At 35.7% G+C, this 19462-nt stretch overlaps 1 protein-coding gene across 1 annotated transcript in view; it reads right to left on the bottom strand.

Moving 5' to 3' along the window:
• Positions 1-19462, bottom strand: part of LOC106069489 (receptor-type tyrosine-protein phosphatase alpha-like) — a gene marked incomplete at its 5' end in the record, with an annotated part of 32736 nt that overhangs the window by 8154 nt on the left and 5120 nt on the right. Inside the window, 10 exons of the mRNA XM_056028556.1 lie at positions 101-238; positions 679-752; positions 2215-2332; positions 3987-4133; positions 5796-5931; positions 6440-6585; positions 6795-6914; positions 9080-9177; positions 17744-17780; positions 18504-18580. Coding sequence (XP_055884531.1) covers positions 101-238; positions 679-752; positions 2215-2332; positions 3987-4133; positions 5796-5931; positions 6440-6585; positions 6795-6914; positions 9080-9177; positions 17744-17780; positions 18504-18580 — 1091 coding nt within the window. The remainder of the gene's footprint in view (positions 1-100; positions 239-678; positions 753-2214; positions 2333-3986; positions 4134-5795; positions 5932-6439; positions 6586-6794; positions 6915-9079; positions 9178-17743; positions 17781-18503; positions 18581-19462) is intronic.

The following is a 19462-nucleotide window of genomic DNA, read 5'->3' as shown; positions in this document are numbered from 1 at the left end:
CACCATTTTATTGCTTCCGGGTTGTTGTTTTTTAAAATGTTTATAATGATATAAAACTATTCCCACATGATAAACACACAAACTAATACTTTTTACTTGCCTGGTCAGTGCTCATTTTGTCCGTGTCAAAAGCCACGATAAGTGATACTTTGTACTGAGTGACCAGTTTCCAGAAGCTAACCAGGGTTAAAGGCATTGGGAGCTGAGTTAAGATTTGTTGATCTTTTTTATGAAAGCCCTGAAATACAGTCACAGTTCATTAGAGAAGTAGCTAAATCTGATGCGAATAAAAATTAACATTTATTTATCTTAAGTTTCAATCACGCATTAGAAAAAATATTACTTTTGAAAGCCAAAGCTAAGGGGAAATAATCACTAATTCCAAGGTTTAGCTCCCGTTCTGTCATACAAAAACTAACTAAATTAACTAGTACTAAATAATTAACTAACTGGTTTATTTTTGGATTGATTCATTTATTGTTATCAACTATGAATAATTAAGAAACATTTCAACTGGACCAGAGAATGGAAAGTGGGAGATAAAATGTGTCAAAATATTATGATGGGAATATATACATATATATATATATATATATATATATATTCAAATCTCTCATAAATTAGCATATATTTCCCTTATTTTGAAATGAAACAAAATATTAATCACCATCTATTTACCTGAACAAAAACAGCATTGATATAATCTCCCATGTCTTTAGAATCTCGCTGCAAAAATGGTCTGTAACAATCTTCTGGAAGGGCGAAAAAACAAACAAACTAAAATATAACTTATTAGTGAAAATAATGATCCAATAATATGCGTAGTACTGCAAAGCCATGTAAAGTACTACACTACTCCTTCATTTTTAGACTCAGAGACAAGTCTTATCATTGTGGATATGTATTTCTAAGTAAAAGCTCCACATTTAGGAATAAACAGTTTATTATTACATTATAATTGGTAAGTAAACAACTACATATCTTATAAGAAATTTATTACTTCAAACTAAAATAGTAAATACAGGTTTGGAGAAAGAACACAAACTATAAGGCAATACAAATGGACATATAATAAAATAGCTTGATCAGCAGTCTTCTAATAATTAAGTGAAATATCTGAAGACTTAATAAGTATTCAGCAGATGGACCATACAGTCTCACTTGAAAGTAAATGTGTCTTATGATGGGGGAAAGATCTAAAAATAAGTATACATTTCTCCTCTACTAAATCCTTCCACACAGTACCCATCTCCTCTACTAAATCCTCACACACAGTACCCATCTCCTCTTCTAAATCCTCCCACACAGTACCCATCTCCTCTTCTAAATCCTCCCACACAGTACCCATCTCCTCTACTAAATCCTCACACACAGTACACATCTCCTCTTCTAAATCCTCCCACACAGTACCCATCTCCTCTTCTAAATCCTCCCACACAGTACCCATCTCCTCTTCTAAATCCTCCCACACAGTACCAATCTCCTCTTCTAAATCCTCCCACACAGTACCCATCTCCTCTTCTAAATCCTCCCACACAGTACCCATCTCCTCTTCTAAATCCTCCCACACAGTACCCATCTCCTCTTCTAAATCCTCCCACCTAGTACTAATCTCCTCTTCTAAATCCTCCCACACAGTACCAATCTGCTCTTCTAAATCCTCATACACAGTACCAATCTCCTCTTCTAAATCCTCCCACTCAGTACCAATCTCCTCTTCTCTCTTCTTTTTCTCACTCGTTTGTTTCTTTTAAATGTTTAAGATGACCTTAATTGAATAATTGAATATCCTGGAAGCACATTGGCTGAGTGGTAAAAGATTTGTCTTCCAAAGTGTGTGTTTAAGGTTGAATCCTGGTAATTTTAAGATCTTAAGTACCTCTGAGTCCACCCAGCTCTAATGGGTACCTGACATTAGTTGGGGGGAAAATAAAAGCAGTTGGTCGTTGTGTTGACCACATGGCACCATCATTAACAGTGGGCCACTGAAACAGAAGACCTTCATACCATCTGCCTTATAGTCTGAAAAGGGAACTTTACTCTTTTTTTTTGTATACACAGTATAAGTGTAAATGTAACACTCATACTTGGTGACACAGTCACATAGTTATCTCAAGCATAATATAATATAATGCCAAAAGACCACAGTTGATTTTAATTGCTGTAAAGAAATGTATTTATGCAAAATGGCCACATTTGAAATCACAGACTCACTTGGAACTATTGAGGAGAATCTGTTTTTAGAATCCTTTTGTAAGGTTTCTGTATTCTGATACAGGAGATCATCCTCTTTTTGTAGTCCAGTTTCATTCTTACATATTGCACAAATACTCTGAAATAAATTTGTAAGAGATTTTATTGTTTCATTAGGTCAAGGGAGCTAATCAGTCAGACAGCTTCGCTATTTAGAAAAAATAATCTTCTTCTTATGTATTGCAGACATTACTTCAAAAAAGAAGATAATTATGCCCTACACATTTCTTGTGTCAATCTAGTCGAGCCTGTTAATCCATGACTTAAACTCTTCTATGTCGTTGGTTTTCCTGGCTGATTCAGGCAACCCATTCCATTCTTTAATAGCACTTGTATAAATTTGTTCTAGTCTATGGAATCAGAAGTGTGCCTCTTTGTGTCTTTCTGAGTATTTCATTAGGTTTTTGTTTGTCTATTTATAAATTATGGTTAAATGTTTTATGACTTACAGCTACTTTACTTTTTATTCTTCTGTCCTGAAGTGTCTCTAAGTTTAATTTTATTAATGGTGTTACTCTAATCAAAATGGAATGTTCCTTTGTTATAAATCTCACTGCTCTATTTTGTATTTGTTCTAGTTTCTTCATGTTTTTGGAGCTCCCATATTCTTATATTGGCCTAATTAAGTTAGATAGCATTTTAGTTTAAAATACTCTGTAGTCTACCCAGCTTTATAAGGTAGGTGACATTTCTGAATGACGCTTGCTTTAAGATGTGCAGGACCAATGCCAAAAGCATGAATCACAATAAAAACAAATACAATTTAAACTTTCCTATAGATCATGATGTTTCAAAGTTTAAGTCAAAATTTTTTCTTATTAATTTAAATAAGTGACATGCTCGTCTAGTATAAATAATATTAAACTTGGCTTCTTATGTCTAGAGAGAAAAGGAGATTTAGATTTGACTATTTACGCCATGTCATGCACTAACTCCTTCAAGGACCCCTCCTCCATTTAACAAGTACTGTAGGAAGGTTAAAAGCTATACTTAGTAAAGTAAAGTTTTTCTTTCAGACTTTACAATCTATGGGGCAGGTGATGTTAAGGTTATTTGTTTCTGTTACTATGGCCAACCGTTAACGAGCAGGGTGTCATGTGGCTAGCACAACAACCAACTGCCTTTACTTTCCCTAACTAACGTCAGGTACCCATTTGAGTTGGGTGGACTCAGGGGCGCCCTCAAAATCCAAGCCTTCACCGAGATTTGAACTCAGGTCCTCAGGTTCAGAAGCCAAGTGCTTAAACACTCAACCACCGCGCCCCCTATACAGGTTCCTTTTTTAGTGTTAAAATAAGTTAATGTTGAGGGAGGTCAAGGTGAAGGTAATACTGAGCAAGGTCAGGGTGAAGCGATATTGATTGGAAGCAGATGTATTAGATCAGGAAATTATAATGGTGAAAACAACAGAATCAGTGTGAACTTTGGTCAAGAAGCAAGAAGTATGACAGCATAATTGGGAAAATTTAAAATAGGACTTCAGATAAAAGAAATAAAAAAACCCATGGAGAAATAATACACCTGACCAAACAGGCCCACAAGTTTGAACTAAAAAAAAATAGCTCTTGCTTCTTTTACCCATGATATACATTACTTTGATTATAACTCTAAAGAACTATTTAATAAGACAAAACATATTTATGGTCAAAGACAGCTCCTATTATCTACATAAAATATTGTATTCTTCCTTAATTTTTTAGCTTGAGGACATTACATTATTAAAAAAGTTGTACCTGGAATTCATTCTCCATGTTTGACATTCCTGTCATTGTCTTCTGCTGTAAATGATTGAATCGAGTTTGACTGTCTATTGATGTCACTGTTGTTCCCATGGAAACTATTGCAGCTTGCGCAGCTTTGTGTAGAAAGACATACTGATCCTACGAAAAACAGTTTTTATATATATTATTGCTGTTATATAAATGTATATTTCTATATATCTATATCTATGTACATATAAACAGCGGAAACTGGTTCATCAGACCACATAAGGATGTAACTGTTTTGGTCTCAATGTCTGGCTTGCACAATTAATGGGATTCAAATTTATAACATGATTTGTTTCGGTACTTTAGGATTCAGTCCAAAAAAGCGGCTGGTCCAATTAACTAGACGTGACTGTGTTATACCGTAATATGCAGGATGCAACTGGGTTTGCATGGTCATGTGAGACACTCCACTCATCTTTAATCTTCAGATCCGAAGAAATTGCCATGATTATTATTATAGTGTGACTTGTAAAAGGATTTATTTAAAAAAATACACCTGGAAAGTAGATTTTTATTTATAACTAGAAGGAAAATACAGGGAGAAATGGAAAAAGATGGTCGACGAGTCTTGCTTGGTGCCCCAACAGTCCAACAGACTAATGGATAGGTAAAGGTAAAAGGAAAATATGATAAGTACAGTTATATTTTGTACAACTCTCACAACCATATAGGAGTAGTAATAGCTTGAACAAGCTATATATCTCAATTCATGAGAGGCCATAGTCTTCTGGGTACATGTCAAACTTTGTCTCACGGGAAGGAATAGGAAACTGGATCTCAACATTATAACACCTGTCCCTCACCTCTCTCACTTCAACAGCTTAACTCTTTCTCTCCGTAATTATTTTCTTTGTTTCGATAGTATTATTCATTTTCTCATTTGTATTTTACAATCCTGTTCAGATTAAACTTCAATAACTTTTTTGTTTGTTATCAGAAAATGTTATATTTGGTAGTGAATTAAAGGAGAATGCACAACACATTAAAGTTTATAAATCTAAAAATCCATTTGGTTTAATGGGTGTCAAATTAACATTGTCATCGTCAGTTAGGAGAGAAAGAGTTAACCAGTCAACTTGTTCTGTTATCAACCTTCATGCAGGTAACTTCTGAATACATACAAGCCAGGCCTTCTTTTAAGAAGTTAAGTAAAGTTTCCCTTTCAGACCTTGCGATCTATGGGGCAGATGATGTTAAGGTCTTGGATAAATGCCATGCACTTGTAATGAATGTGTGTACGTGCCTTTATTCAAGGCTTATAAAAAGATAGCTTGACTTGTATGTATTCAGAAGTTGTTTCAAAAATAAAGATTATTATAAGCTCTAGTCGAAATTGCTGCATGATGGGGGTGGAGTGAAGCAAGCTAGGTTTGAACACAAAAAATATTGTGATAACAGTCTTTAAAAAAATCTTCAGTCCAAACTATGTTGCATTGCTATAATAGAGCTGCCTAACAACGACACTATGCTATCAACTAACTTTTATTTAATATCTATTGTCAGTCCTTTTTTTTATTATGTCCTAGTTGCTAGCTAGGTGTCACCACTAAAAATAAAAATAATAAATAAACCCACAATTTACACAACAAATCTGTTATTACCTCTTCAAACCAGGAAGCCAAAATACAAGCCTAGGAGTTTGATAAAATGTTTTTTTTTTTTTTTACAATGGTTTTAACCAATTTTGTGTTTTTCTGTATAAATGACCCTAATCTACTATTTTTTTTACCATATATAGGTCATTTATGAATAAACAAGAAACTATTTACTTACAGGTGTTTGAATCATTAGAAACCTGTCTTCCCTCAATTTGACCAAAGTATTATAAAAGTCTATATGTCCAGTGTGCATCGCCTGACTCATGATGTTGTGAAGAGCAATAAAAGTCCCTGTACGACCAACACCAGCGCTGTGTACAGGAAGAGAAATAATTAGTTCTATGAATTTAAAACTGATAAAAAGCTGTGGACAGAAGCATATGTTAATATGGTATTAATTGTATTGAGACTTGTTCAGGTTTGGAAGACTAACACGGTGAACAAATAAATAAGATGTGCCATTTGTGAGTGTGTGTGTGTGTGTGTATAGTAGTAAGTAAAGTATAAGGATCAACTCAGGTGTTAATTTTTCCCTCTAAGAGGACAGTAGCTGGCACGGCCTTTGAAAGAGACAGTTATAGATATCTCACAAAGGCCATAGGTAACACATTTGAGGGCTACAGAAAAACCCTTGTAGAAGAAAGGAGCAGAAGGTGTATATAAAGCTTAAATAGACCACAGGTGGACAATGGCTTTCTGCATCAGATATGGGAGATTTTTTTAGGTCGCATTTGGGTTTGAATAGCCATGTGAAACACTGCACTCATCCTTAATCTTCAGAATCGAGGACACTGTTATTTTGCAATCAAAAGTACTCACCTACAGTGAACGACAACAGGTGCTGTACTGCTGTTGATGTCAACTCTTTGTTCAAAATCTACCAGAGCCCAGGGAGTCATGGGAACACCTTGATCAGGCCAGGAAGTGAAGTGATAGTGAGTCAACAGGCGAGAAGCTGCATCTTTCTGATAATTAAATTTGAAAAATACTCTTACAAACCTAAGCCCTAAAAAACACATTGCCAATTTTAGTTAAAAAATAAACCAAAAAATGTGTAATGCTTCTTAATGTTGCTTAGCTGTTTTTTACTTTTTCACTGTCACAAATGAATACATTTGTTTAAACTGACCCATCAAATGTTTAGCAAATACTTGATGTAGGAATATTAACTAACCTTTTCCAGTTGTAGTTTCCTAATGGTATAGTCAGCAAATGACTCTGTGTCTATTAATCTTACTTTGATATCACCAAACATTGTTTTCCCACTGTCAGGCCAATACTTGTCGCACTTTGTCTATTAAAAAGAAACATAAATGTAATACTTTTTGTGTGTTACTTTGTAAAAATAAAATTGACAGCTGTTCATAAATGCTTGAAACTGATGACATATTGTAGGATCAAGGTGCTATTAGAACAAAACAGATATAAAAACGAGAGTTAAAAAGACAAACTAATCTAATATGTTTTGAACAGCTAAGTTTTAATGTTCTTCTCGAACATAGTAAAGCATGTGATTTGTCTGAAATCAATGGGTAGCTAGTTTGTTTTTTTTTAAATTTAAATTCATTATTACAATATTGTAGCGAAATATGTTTATATAATATATTCTTAAAGAAATTTAGATGTAGATTTTGTTAAGCCACACTCTAGTGTAGCCAGGGTTCTATGAATTAGTATGAACACAAATCCAATTTAGAACAAGGTTACAAAGACAAAATCGGCCCCTAGGCAGGTAAAAATATTTTCAGAAAGAATATCAGAATGAAATCCTATCAAAGGTAAATGACAGAGAAGAATGGAGAAAGAAGGTTGACAGATATTGTGGGGTGCTCCAACAGTCCAGCAGACCAAGGGATAGGTGAAAGTGAAGGTGAAGTTAATTGTTTTGTAAAGGGTCAATCAACCTCATTCAAAAGCTTAAGAAAATATATATTTTTTTTTTATTTTCCTTTTACTATTAGTTAAGTGTTTTATAGCTATCTGGATGCTCTGCAGTTCACGTGATCAAGGGGTTAATCAATCTCATTCAAAACCTCAAGAACATTTTTTACTTTTTAATTTTCCTTTTTCCTTTAGTTAAGTGTTTTATAGCTATCTGGCTGCTCTGCGGTTCACAAGATAATATGAAAAACTACTAACTAATTTTTGTTTTAAATTATGTTACACTTATAAGTATACTAAACATTTTTTTGTAAATGTAGTAGTTAGTATGACTGAACTTTTGACAAAAAATCTAAAACCCTGTGTTAAAAATATGATAAATAGTAATCTCTCTTACTAAATAGCAACCTGTGTTTGTTGCTATTAATAGTGATTAGTTGTAAAAATGGTGTATTTCTATTAAAAATCTGCTTGCATAGTTGATTTTAAAAATTGAATTTTTTGCTTTCAGAAAAGAAAAAAGTAGTCATTTCATCAGAACTTTGAATTATCTAAAATATCATCATGTTGGATTTTCAATATTCTAGTTTATGAGATCTAAATGGACAGATGGACAGACAGACCACACAAAACTAATAGCATCTACTCCCCTTTTGGGGGCCGCTAATAATGATACAAAAGAAACATGAATAGTAGAATCAATATGCACACAAATATAAATCAGATATAATAGCACATTATAAATGAATGGAATTAATAAATACAAAAGTAGAATACTGAATAAAACGCAAATATTCAACTCATTTCCTGAATATTCTTTTCCCTTAATTTTTACAAACTGTCTGATAAAAAGTGTGTACACATTATTTCTCCGCACCATTTCTCGGATCAAGCTGAAACTTCGCACAATTATTAATTGACATAGACAATACATGAATCAATGAAAAAACAATTAGACAATTAATTACTAGTAGTGTTTTATTTTGTTTAATAGCAACAGGGAAATTAATACTTCAGTATTCACAGATACATTTGTTGGGTTTAGTCCTCTTAAATATTTGTTAACACTACTTCTCCCATCTGCATTCTCCAATCAAGTTGACACTTTAAACAATTATTTACTGTACAGAACACAACATGAATCAATAAATAAAATACTCAGTTAGTCAATAAATTATTGGTAATTAATTATTTTGTTTGATATCAAAAGAAGGAAAGGGCTTCTAAATTATTGGTAGATATAGTTTTAAGGACAGAATTCTTCCCCTTTAGAAAAATGTATTTTAAAAAAAATAAAAAATTTTTTTGGATGTTTACGTTTCAAACTAATTTTTTTAAAGAGTATGTATTAACAACTCAGGAATGGAGCTTAAATTTTGTTTTTTTATTTAAAACATTTGAGTTATTTAGCTCTAAGTAGTGACATAAATGATCTAGAATTAATTTCAAATGGGATGCTTGCCAAATTTGCTTGCTATACTGTAGTAAGCCCAATTAACTTGCCGCTGTTATTGACAATGATTTAATTGCCTAAATAAGTCATTTAAACTGTTAAAAAAATTAATATTTCCACTATACCTTTCCTTCCTCTATCAAGTTAGTCAGCATGACGACTTTCTCTATTTTCTGTTCCCACAACATTCTGACAAAGTCATTCACCACTATACTGAATGGTCCTGTAAGGAAAAATACATTCAATAAAGTATCCAATCTGCTTGTTACTAAAGTTCTGCCCATGCATTAAACTAGGCAAGGCAAATAATTACATTGTCTGTGATTCAAAGGGGGCATGGGAATTTTAAGGATGCTCTCGAGTACACCAAACTCAAATGTGTGCCTGACTTTAATAGGAGAAAGTAAAGACAGTTGGTCGTTATGTTGGCCACATGACACCCTTCTAGTTAACCATTGGCCGAAGAGAACAGATGACCTTTACATCATCAGCCCCATAGATCTCAATGTCTGAAAGAGGCTACTTTACTTAATTTTTATACAATTATGCCATTGTAAAGAATACACATAGGCAGTTTCCACAGTACTACAAGATAAATAATAGAATAGTTAGTGTCTTGTTGGCCACCTTTAGTGTCAGTGCAACTAAGGCTCATACTATATTAGTCAGCAATGGAAAATACCTAAGGGTAATGTAAATGAATAAATAGAAACTGCAAAAAGAAAAAAAAAAAGTTAAAATTAATGTGATAAAAGTAATACTGAATAGAAGAATTTGAAAGTTAAAACTACAGAAAAGTTTTACAAATGAACACTTAAAATTAAAGTAATAATTAGAGTAAACTACTTTGGATCCCGAAGAGGGGATTTCTTTTCATCTAACACAGACATGTTAGTTGAAGCAGAATAGCTTTAAGATGGCTACAGTATGTGTTTCTGACAGTTTAAAACCTGCCTGCCAGCAGGAGGGTTGAGCTAGGTGGAAATACATTTCATTTGTGAAAGAATTTCAAAAAACGTCTAAAACAAAACTATTTTATGAAATGCAAATGGTGCTTCAAAAAAGATTTGAAAGGAAAATTCTCCAACATATCATTTATCAATGTTCATGCCCCTACTGAAGATGCAGATGATAACACAAAAGAAGCCTTCTATGATGGACTGGAAAGAATTTATGATGAAGCGCCAAAGCATGACATCAAAATAGTCCTAGGAGATTTCAATGCAAAAATTGGAAAGGAACCAGCATTCATACCAATAATTGGCAAAGAAAGTTTACATGAAGAGACCAACAATAATGGCATAAGATTAGTGGATTTTGCATCAGGAAAAGGAATGTCTATCAGCAGCACAAAATTCCAACATAAGAATATTCACAAGGTAACCTGGATCTCACCTGATGGCAACACCCAGAATCAAATAGATCATATACTCATAGATAAGAGACATGGATCAGACATACTAGATGTAAGAAGTTTCAGAGGAGCTAATGCTGACTCAGACCACCTACTAGTAAAAGCTAAATTTAGACAAAGAATAAGTACCATACACAATTACCAAAGAAAGAGAGCACAGCAATATGATAGTCAAAAACTCACAAAGGATCCACTTGTTGCAGAAACTTATAGAATGGCACTCCAAACACAACTGACAACATTAGAAAAGGACTGCGAAAATAACATAAATGAGCATTGGGAAATAATAAAGCATGCTATCAAAAGAACAGCAGAAGAGGTAGTTGGATTTAAACAAAAGAACGAGAAAATAGGGTGGTATGATGATGAATGCAGACAAACTATAGAAGAGAAGAACAATGCCCGAATGATAATGCTACAGAGAGAAACCAGGAACACTAGACAGCAATACAATGAAGCAAGAAGAAGGGCCACAAAAGTTGTAAGAAAGAAAAAACGGGAATGGGAAAAGTCCAAGATCACTAAAATTGAGGAACTAGCAAAGGAGGGAGACATGAGAGGAATGTATATGAAAATTAAAGATGAAAAGAACGGATTTCAAGCTAGATCACACATGTGTGAGAACAAAGATGGTCAGCTTATTACAGAAAACAGCAGGGTCATTGAGAGATGGGCTGAATACTTTGAGGAGATCCTAAATACCACTGAAGATGGAGACAATGGAGAATATGAACTGCCGCATGGGGGACCAGATCCCTTAGTGAACTCTCCAACACTCATTGAAACATCAGAAATAATTAGGACCATGAAGAATCACAAAGCACCAGGAGAGGACCAAATCACAGCAGAACTAATTAAATATGGAGGGAAAGACTTACATTCCCAAATACACAGACTAATATCAAGAATTTGGGAAGAAGAAGTAATACCAACAGAATGGGAAACGGCTCTTATAACCCCAATACACAAAAAAGGATCCAAGTTAAAGTGCTGTAATTACAGAGGAATCTCTCTACTAAATGTGACTTATAAGATACTGTCTAGGCTTATAACTAAGAGACTTGGAAAATATTCAGAAGAAATCTTAGGTGACTACCAATGTGGTTTCAGACCCAACAAATCCACAACCGACCACATTTTCACACTAAGATGTATACTAGAAAAATGCCATGAATACAACATACCAATCCACCAACTCTTTATAGACTATAAAATGGCTTATGACAGTATCAGAAGGAAATACCTATATGACACACTACAGGATTTTGGAATACCCAATAAGCTGACAAGACTTATACATATGACATTAAACAGCTCAAAAAGCAAAGTCATAATACAAGGAGAACACTCACGGGAATTTAGGATTAAACGAGGATTAAGACAAGGAGACGCACTTTCCTGCATGCTTTTCAATTTAACACTGGAGAGAGTTATAAGAAATATACACATAAACACAAGGGGAACTATTACTAACTACTTCAGGAGAGAAAACATGGGTTCACAACCAACAGGGACGATATACAGCCAACCTCTACAATACCTTGCTTATGCCGATGACATTGCCTTATTGGGTAAAGAAACCTCTGACATCGCTAGAGCCTTCATACAACTAGAAGAAGCATCTCGACCAGCAGGACTTGAGGTCAATGACAGTAAAACCAAGTACATCACAATGACAAGAGACAATCAAACAGAGGGACAAAATATCAAAATCAAAGACCACGAATTTGAAAACGTCCAAACTTTCATTCTTCTTCTTTCTTCATCGTTCTCATTGTTATGTTGGAGTGTTCATATGACTAGACCAATACATGAGATGAACTGCGCAGTGGTTTCCAAATCAGGGAGCTCTCCATATAGTTTTCTTTCTATTGGGGTGATTTGGGGCCAATGTCTTATACGGGCCTCTTGGTAGAGAGAGCAGTTTTGGAGGACGTGGTCGGCATTTTCTGGTGATACTCCACATGGGCAGATTTCACTGGTTCCAATTTTGAGCTTCCGGAACATGTGTTGCCGCATTCTGTTGTGTCCGGTCCTGAGTCGAAAGATTAGACGTTGGTCTTGTCGGGATAGCTTATAGTAAGCATCATCTTTCTTGTGATTTGGATGGGAGCTCGTCCATTTCTCATTTATTTTATCTACAATTAATTTCTTCATTTCTTCTGGATAGAGTGCAGAGTTTACTTGTGAGTTTGTTCTCCCACTCTTGGCAAGTGTGTCAGCCTTCTCATTTCCTGCTAGTTGTATGTGAGCTGGAATCCATTGAATAACAGTTTTTTTGCTGTTGTGGTTGAGCTTTGTGAGTGCTGTTCTGAGGTTTTTAATATAAGGGGAATCAGAGTTTTGCAGGCTTTGGAGGGTTGTTTTTGCGTCTGTTAGAAAGACAATCTGACTGTGAGGGGAACTTGGATGATTTGCTAGCATGGTAGCAGCTAGTGCTAGTGCTTCCCTTTCTGCTCTGTGACTGTCAGAGAGCTCTCCAGTTGCAAAGGATTTTTCTAGTTTTCCTCCATCTGGCCATTCGATAAGTATTCCAGCTCCTCCATTTGTGGTGGCTTTATGGGATGAGCCATCCGTGTAAACTCTGATCCACTGATTGCTAGGGTAATTGGTATGTAGAAAACAGTTCACTATTTCCTTGAGCTCTGTTGGTCTGTAATCAGATTTTCTTTTTATGTTTTCAATATGGTCCCTTATAGTAGGAAGAGGGCTTTCGTCCCAGGGTGGAGATTCATTATAGTGTATCGAGGATTCCAGAGTAATTTTTTCAAGATGGTGTTTCTTTTTTAGGTTTAGAGATTCCTGTATGAAATTGGTCCTTTTGAGACGGTTTTTTGTGCCAGTTTTGTGGATTTTTGTTCTGAGTGGGTGCCTCTCCAAGGTTTCCAATTTTGTGAATTGGGAAAGGATTTTTATTTCTCTTCTTTCATCCAGAGAGATCAGGGCAGCAGTTTCCTCCATAGCTCTTATGGGTGTTGTTTTGATTGCTCCTGTCATTATCCTTAGACCAATATTTTGAACCTTGTCTATTTTTCTAAGGTTGGTTTGGGCTGCTGAGCCCCATGCTGTGGCACCATATTCTAGTACAGGTCTTACATAACTGGTATAGGTCTTTTTCAGGATGTTGTGATTTGCTCCCCAATCTGTGCCAGCTAGTTTTTTCAAGAGGGATAGTCTCTGGATGCCTTTACTCTGTGTTTTATCTATTTGTTTTTTCCAGGTTAGTCTCGGGTCATAGGTGACTCCAAGATAAGTAGGGCTGTCATTTTTTCCTAAAGCTTCCTTATCTAATGTTAATTTTATTGTTTGTTGTTTTGTTGACAGTGAGAATATGGTATATGTTGTCTTTTTTGTGTTAATGGACATGCCCCAGTCTTTGGACCAATTATTGAGTTTATCAAGAGCATCTTGTAATCGAAATTTCGATGTTCCTACATATTCTTCTGTGCTAATTAAGGCAAGGTCATCTGCATACATGCTGCTCTTAACTTTTTTGGGTAGGTTTTGATTTAGATCGTTTATGAATATTAGGAAAAGTGTTGGGGATAGGACTCCTCCTTGGGGGACACCATTTTTTATACCCACTGTGTGGCTTCTTTGTCCTTGCATGCAAACTAAGGCTTTTCTATTATTTAGGTATTCCTTTATCCAGTTGTACATTCTGTGGGATATGTGATGCTGGATTAGCTTGAGCAAGAGACCTTGTTCCCAGACTTTGTCAAATGCTTTTTCTAAGTCAACCCACACAATTGTTGTTGGTTTCTTTTCTTGAAAGCCGTCTTCTATTTCTTGTGTGATGAAGGCAATTTGATCTTCTGTTGATCTGCCTTTTCTAAAGCCAGCCTGGGCTTCAGTGAGTAGGTTATTTGACTCAAGGATCCATGTCAGCCTTCTATTTATCACTCTTTCCATCAGTTTGCAAGTACAGCTAGTGAGGCTGATGGGACGGTAACTATCCAGTTTATTTCTTGGCTTGCCGTGCTTTAGTATAGGGATCATAATGGCTTTTTTCCAGATGTTTGGAATTCTGCCAGATTTCCAGCTAGCATTGAATAATTGTAGCAGTTTTCTTTTGGCTTGAGGACCCAAGTGAAGAAGCATGTCATTTGATATTTTGTCTGGGCCCTGGGCTTGTTTTGGTTTGAGGGCTTTTAGGGATTCATCTAGTTCCTTCATTTTAAGATTAGTGGTCATTCCCAAGGAGTAAGCTGGATTGTTTTCTTTAAATTTATCTTGGATTTCTGAGTTTACATCTTTATTTCTACTTCCATTAATTTGTATTTGTCCTACGCTTTGGAAAAACTTAATGAATTCATTTGCTGCTTCTTGGCCTTTCAGGGGTTTGTTGTCCTTTTCTATTACTATAGGAGTTGTTCTGTTTTCTTCCTGGTTGAGACATTTGGCTATACGCCAGAGTTTGTGGCCATCTCTATCTACGTTTAGTTGTTCTGTTTTTTCGTGCCAACTTTTCCTCATGGCGGAAAGGTAATTTTTCCTGAAAACTGCGTTAGCTGCTTTTAGATTTATGTTATTTTCTATACAAGGGTTATTTTCTACTGTGTTTCTGGCTTCAATAGTGGCATTGTGGAGTTGTTGAAGGTGATCAGACCAGTTGGGGATATAATCTTTTCTTGCTCCTCTAGGAATTGATTCCTTAGCTGCTAAGAGTATTGCTTTGGAGAAAGCTGAGAATGACTTATTAACCTGATTTGATTTGCAGTTTATTGAAGTTGTATATAGGTCTGTGAGCTTTAAGAATAGGTGCCAGTTGGCTTTTTTGTAGTTCCATCTGGGGATGGTGGAGTTTTCTGATATTTTGAAGGAGGTATCGATACTGATCAATATGGGTCTGTGATCGCTGGTGGCTAGCTGGTCTGCAACTTCTCTAGTGCACTTTTTGGATAAGTTGTCTGTTGCAAAGGCTAGATCTGGAGTGGTTGATGTTAGCCAGGCTCTTGAAAAAAAGGTTGGTTTGTCCTCAGGTTTATTTAGCAAGATAAGTCTGTTCTCTGCTTGCCATTCTTCAATTTCTTCTCCCCTGGCATTTAGGTCTGGGTATCCCCAGCTCTGAGAGTGACTATTCATATCTCCTAAGATTAGACAGTCTTCTTGGTCAGGTATTTGAATGTGGTCAATCTCTATTTCCTTGTCTGGTGGGAAGTAGCAGTTAAATAGATTAATATTTCCATCTGGGAGAATTAGCTTAGTTCCCATTATTTCTGATTCTGAGGAGTTGGGCATAGTTATGTCTGTGGTAGGGATATCATTTTTAATGAGGGTGAGGATTCCTCCTTTGGGTCTGATTTCTCTATCTTGTCTGATGCAGGTGTAGCCTCTAATGGAGAAACGAAGATTACTGTTCAAATGAGTTTCTTGGATGCAAGCTACATCAATTTCTTTCTCATGCAGAAATATTTTTAGAGCTTCTTTTTTCTTTTGGATGCCCTCTGCGTTCCATTGTAAGATTTTTAGACTTTTGGTCTTGGAGTGTTGGCCAGTAGTATTTACTTTCTTGTCCCTGCTCCTGGCTCCACAGGCAGAGATAGAAGAACCACCAGCTCGCTTGTGTGGGCTCCTTCGAGGCGGAGAGCCCGGCCCCCTACCTGCGCGGCGGGATTCCACAGGCAGGACGCCACATCTATTAGAATCGTTACTGAACTCCAACATAGATGAGGTTGCGTGTCAATGTGTTATGCGCCAGGAGGCCCATTGACTCCGACTTCAGCCTGCTTTTCTTTCTGGGTGTGCTCCCATAGCCTTTGATCATCCAAGATCATCTGCAAGGCAGCAGGTGTTTATTTTCGGAGTTTTCTTCTCCTAGATGAACTGCTATCCCTAGCTAACGGGTTTCATCTACCCGGGTTTAGAGTTAGAGCGCCCTATACTCGCTTTTTGCAATCATTTCCCTGGATTTCTGAGATGTTTTTAGTAAATATTCTAACCACTGGAATACTTCACCTCATCCTCCATGACTGCAAACCAGTTGGTCCGCGGCTGTTTATTTGCTATTCACAGCTAACCCTTATATCTAAGGGTCTTTCCCCTATCCGCCACCTGGGGACGCGCTTGGTAGAAGGTGGTAGCTCCCCCAAGGTCCAAACTTTCAAATATCTAGGAAGTACTATTAATTTCAAAAATGACCTACTAACAGAAATAAAGGAAAGAATAGCAGCAGGCAACAGGGCATTTTATAGCACCCACCATCTACTTAAGAGCAAAATGATTTCAAGTAAAACCAAGAAAATAATATACAAAACTATAATAAGACCAGCAGCGATGTATGGAAGTGAGACCTGGACACTGACAAAGACATCTGAAAATTTACTTAACACTTGGGAAAGAAAAATCCTTAGGAAAATCTATGGTGCCATACAGGATGAAACAGGGTGGAGGACACGCACTAACCATGAGTTATATCAATTATATGAAGACCCACCAATAGTGAACGAAATAAAAAAGAACAGACTACGTTGGGCAGGTCACCTTGAAAGAATGTCAGACAACAGAGGGGCGAAAATCGTATACAGGCAAAAACCAAAAGGCAGGCGACCCAAAGGCAGACCCCGAATGCGATGGATAGATGACGTGGAAGCAGATCTGAAGCAGCTTGGGGTTAGGGCGTGGAGACGAAAGGCCCAGGAGAGATCTGAATGGAAGGATGTGTTAAAGCAGGCCAGAGCCCTCCATGGGCTGTAGCGCCACTGGGATGGATGGCTTCAAAAAAGAAGATGATTACACCCTGCGGGTGTCCCTAGGTCAATCTAGTCATGCATGTCAATCAATGACTTAAACTTTGCCAAGTTACTGGCTTTCCTGGCTGACTCAGGCAATCCATTCCATGCTCTAATATCACAAGGGAAGAAAATTATTTGTCCTATCATATGGAACAAAGAATGTGTCTTTAACTATTCAAAACATTGCAATATGTAGTGTATTTATGTTCTTGTTGTGTATTATGAACTGATCTGTTCTTATGTGTCAAAATGTCTTGGTGTCCAGGTCAGCTTGTGTGTGTGTATTGTGTTATCGTGAACTGTTTTGTCATTCTTGTTCAATAAAGCCTGGGATCAAGACATGTCTTCTTGTAGTGTTTCAATAGGTTACTACGCAATATTTATTATATCACTATTTAAAACTGCTGAAATAAACTTGCTAATTTTTATAATTGGTTTTTTTTCACTTCATTATTTCATTTAAAAGGTCCACTTAACAAAGTGCATTAAAACAAAAAAAAACAACTTTTTTTTTTAATCTAGCTAAAGTTAACATTACTTATATATGAGTTTTGGTGTTGTCTTTGTTATAAAATGATGTTTTAAAATCTATATATTGATACTTGATAATCTATAAAATGATAGTTGAGATTGTATCTTACCTTGAGCTGCTATAAATTTGACATCATTGCTGTCACCCTGGAAAAAAATAAAAAAATTTAGCCTACTGTCTTTGTTGCAACTGTTTTAAAAATGCATTTAATGTTCGTGATCCTATTCCCAAAGAATAACACTAATATGTATGAAATTTGATACACACTTTCTTAAAGCAATAATTACCACCTTTAAAGAGATTCTCATTGAGTAGTTCAACAAATCTAGTTCACTTTAGTTTAAAATATAAGTTGAATGATAGTTTCTTTCTTTTCTTATAAAAAAAATTGCCCAAAGTAAAGAAAAATGAACTGCTTATAGTTGCTGTTCTTTATTTTTATTTCTTTTATATAGCACATCTTTCATGTTTAAAGCATACTCAGTGTGCTATGATTCAATCTCTTTTTGTGGACCAGCGGAGGAGATATAAGAGAAAGACTTCCTTTAGGTGCTTAGCAAACAGAACTTTGCTCCAGTCAAAATTCGAACTGGAATTTGTTGGTTTTATTTATGGTTCAATCCTAAACTATAAATCCACCACAAATTATTTTTTTGTTAATTAAGTCCATAGAAAATGCAATGTCAATGCCAACTTTAATGAAATATTAATGATCCTACATAATTGTCAAGGACTTGTTATTCGAATATTAATACTTACATAAAGCCAATTTTTTTTTAACCTTTGCAATGAAACGGAATAAGTATAGAAACTTATAAGATCAAAGAGACTTACAGTTTGTTTTTTCAAAGGATAAACTTGATACTTACTCTGACGTAGGAAGCATTGATATAATCTCCTTCCTGTTTCTCTGTATTTATCATTAAATGAACTCTTGAATGATCATCTACATAGAAATGTATTTGTATATAGAATAGTTTTATATATCCCTCAATAAGGTTATTTAACTTTTTTTTTTTAATGTTATAAACAGAAAACACCAAACTATGGGAGATGAGTGGACAGAAAAATATAGAGGTGCAGATCTTAGTAAGGAAGTGGAGATGGATTGGTCACACCCTTAGAAAAGATACCAACAACAGAGCTAGAGCAAAGGATAGATGATGATAGGCTTGGCTTCCACAAACTAATTTTTGTAAAGATTGAGATGTGTGAGTAGTCCAGAGTTATAACCCCTGCTATCTAGGTATGGGTTAGGACAACAAAAAAATATTATTTCTGAAAGAGTGTCAGAAATGCTTAAAACATATAAAACCAAGGAAATTGGTACAAGCAGAAACCATAAAGATTTCACTCCCTAACTGTATACTAAGATTATGATAAGATTATGATTATGGTGGGAAGCGTGGTCAAAAGGCCAAGTGCGCTTGAACTTGGCTTGGCAACCTAGAAGGGGGCTCGAGGTTCGACACCCAACTCAAGCAGAGTTGTGTTTACTGAGCGCCTAAAGGCAGCACGGAAAACCAACTCCTAGATACCCTCCGCCCTCCACTGGTCCACAAATGAGATTGGACCAAAAGCGCTCTGAGCATGCTATAAGCATGAAAGTAGCGCTATATAAAAGCTATAATAATAATAATGACTCAAAGTGACTAAATATTTGTTAATATTTTAGTTTTCAAAAAAAGCAACTCATCTAGTGGATACACTTTTTTCTAAAGTTATGCTTTTTGTCTACATTAATGACCAGATATATAGTTTCCAGTTTCCAATTCTGTAAATAGATGAACATTCTTATTTGCTAAGCTAAAAACAGTCTATATTTTAA

The sequence above is a fragment of the Biomphalaria glabrata genome, chromosome 5, assembly GCF_947242115.1.
Source record: "Biomphalaria glabrata chromosome 5, xgBioGlab47.1, whole genome shotgun sequence".
NCBI lineage: Eukaryota > Metazoa > Mollusca > Gastropoda > Planorbidae > Biomphalaria > Biomphalaria glabrata.
Note: the sequence above shows the minus strand (reverse complement) of the source record. Positions and strands in the feature narration are given on the sequence as shown.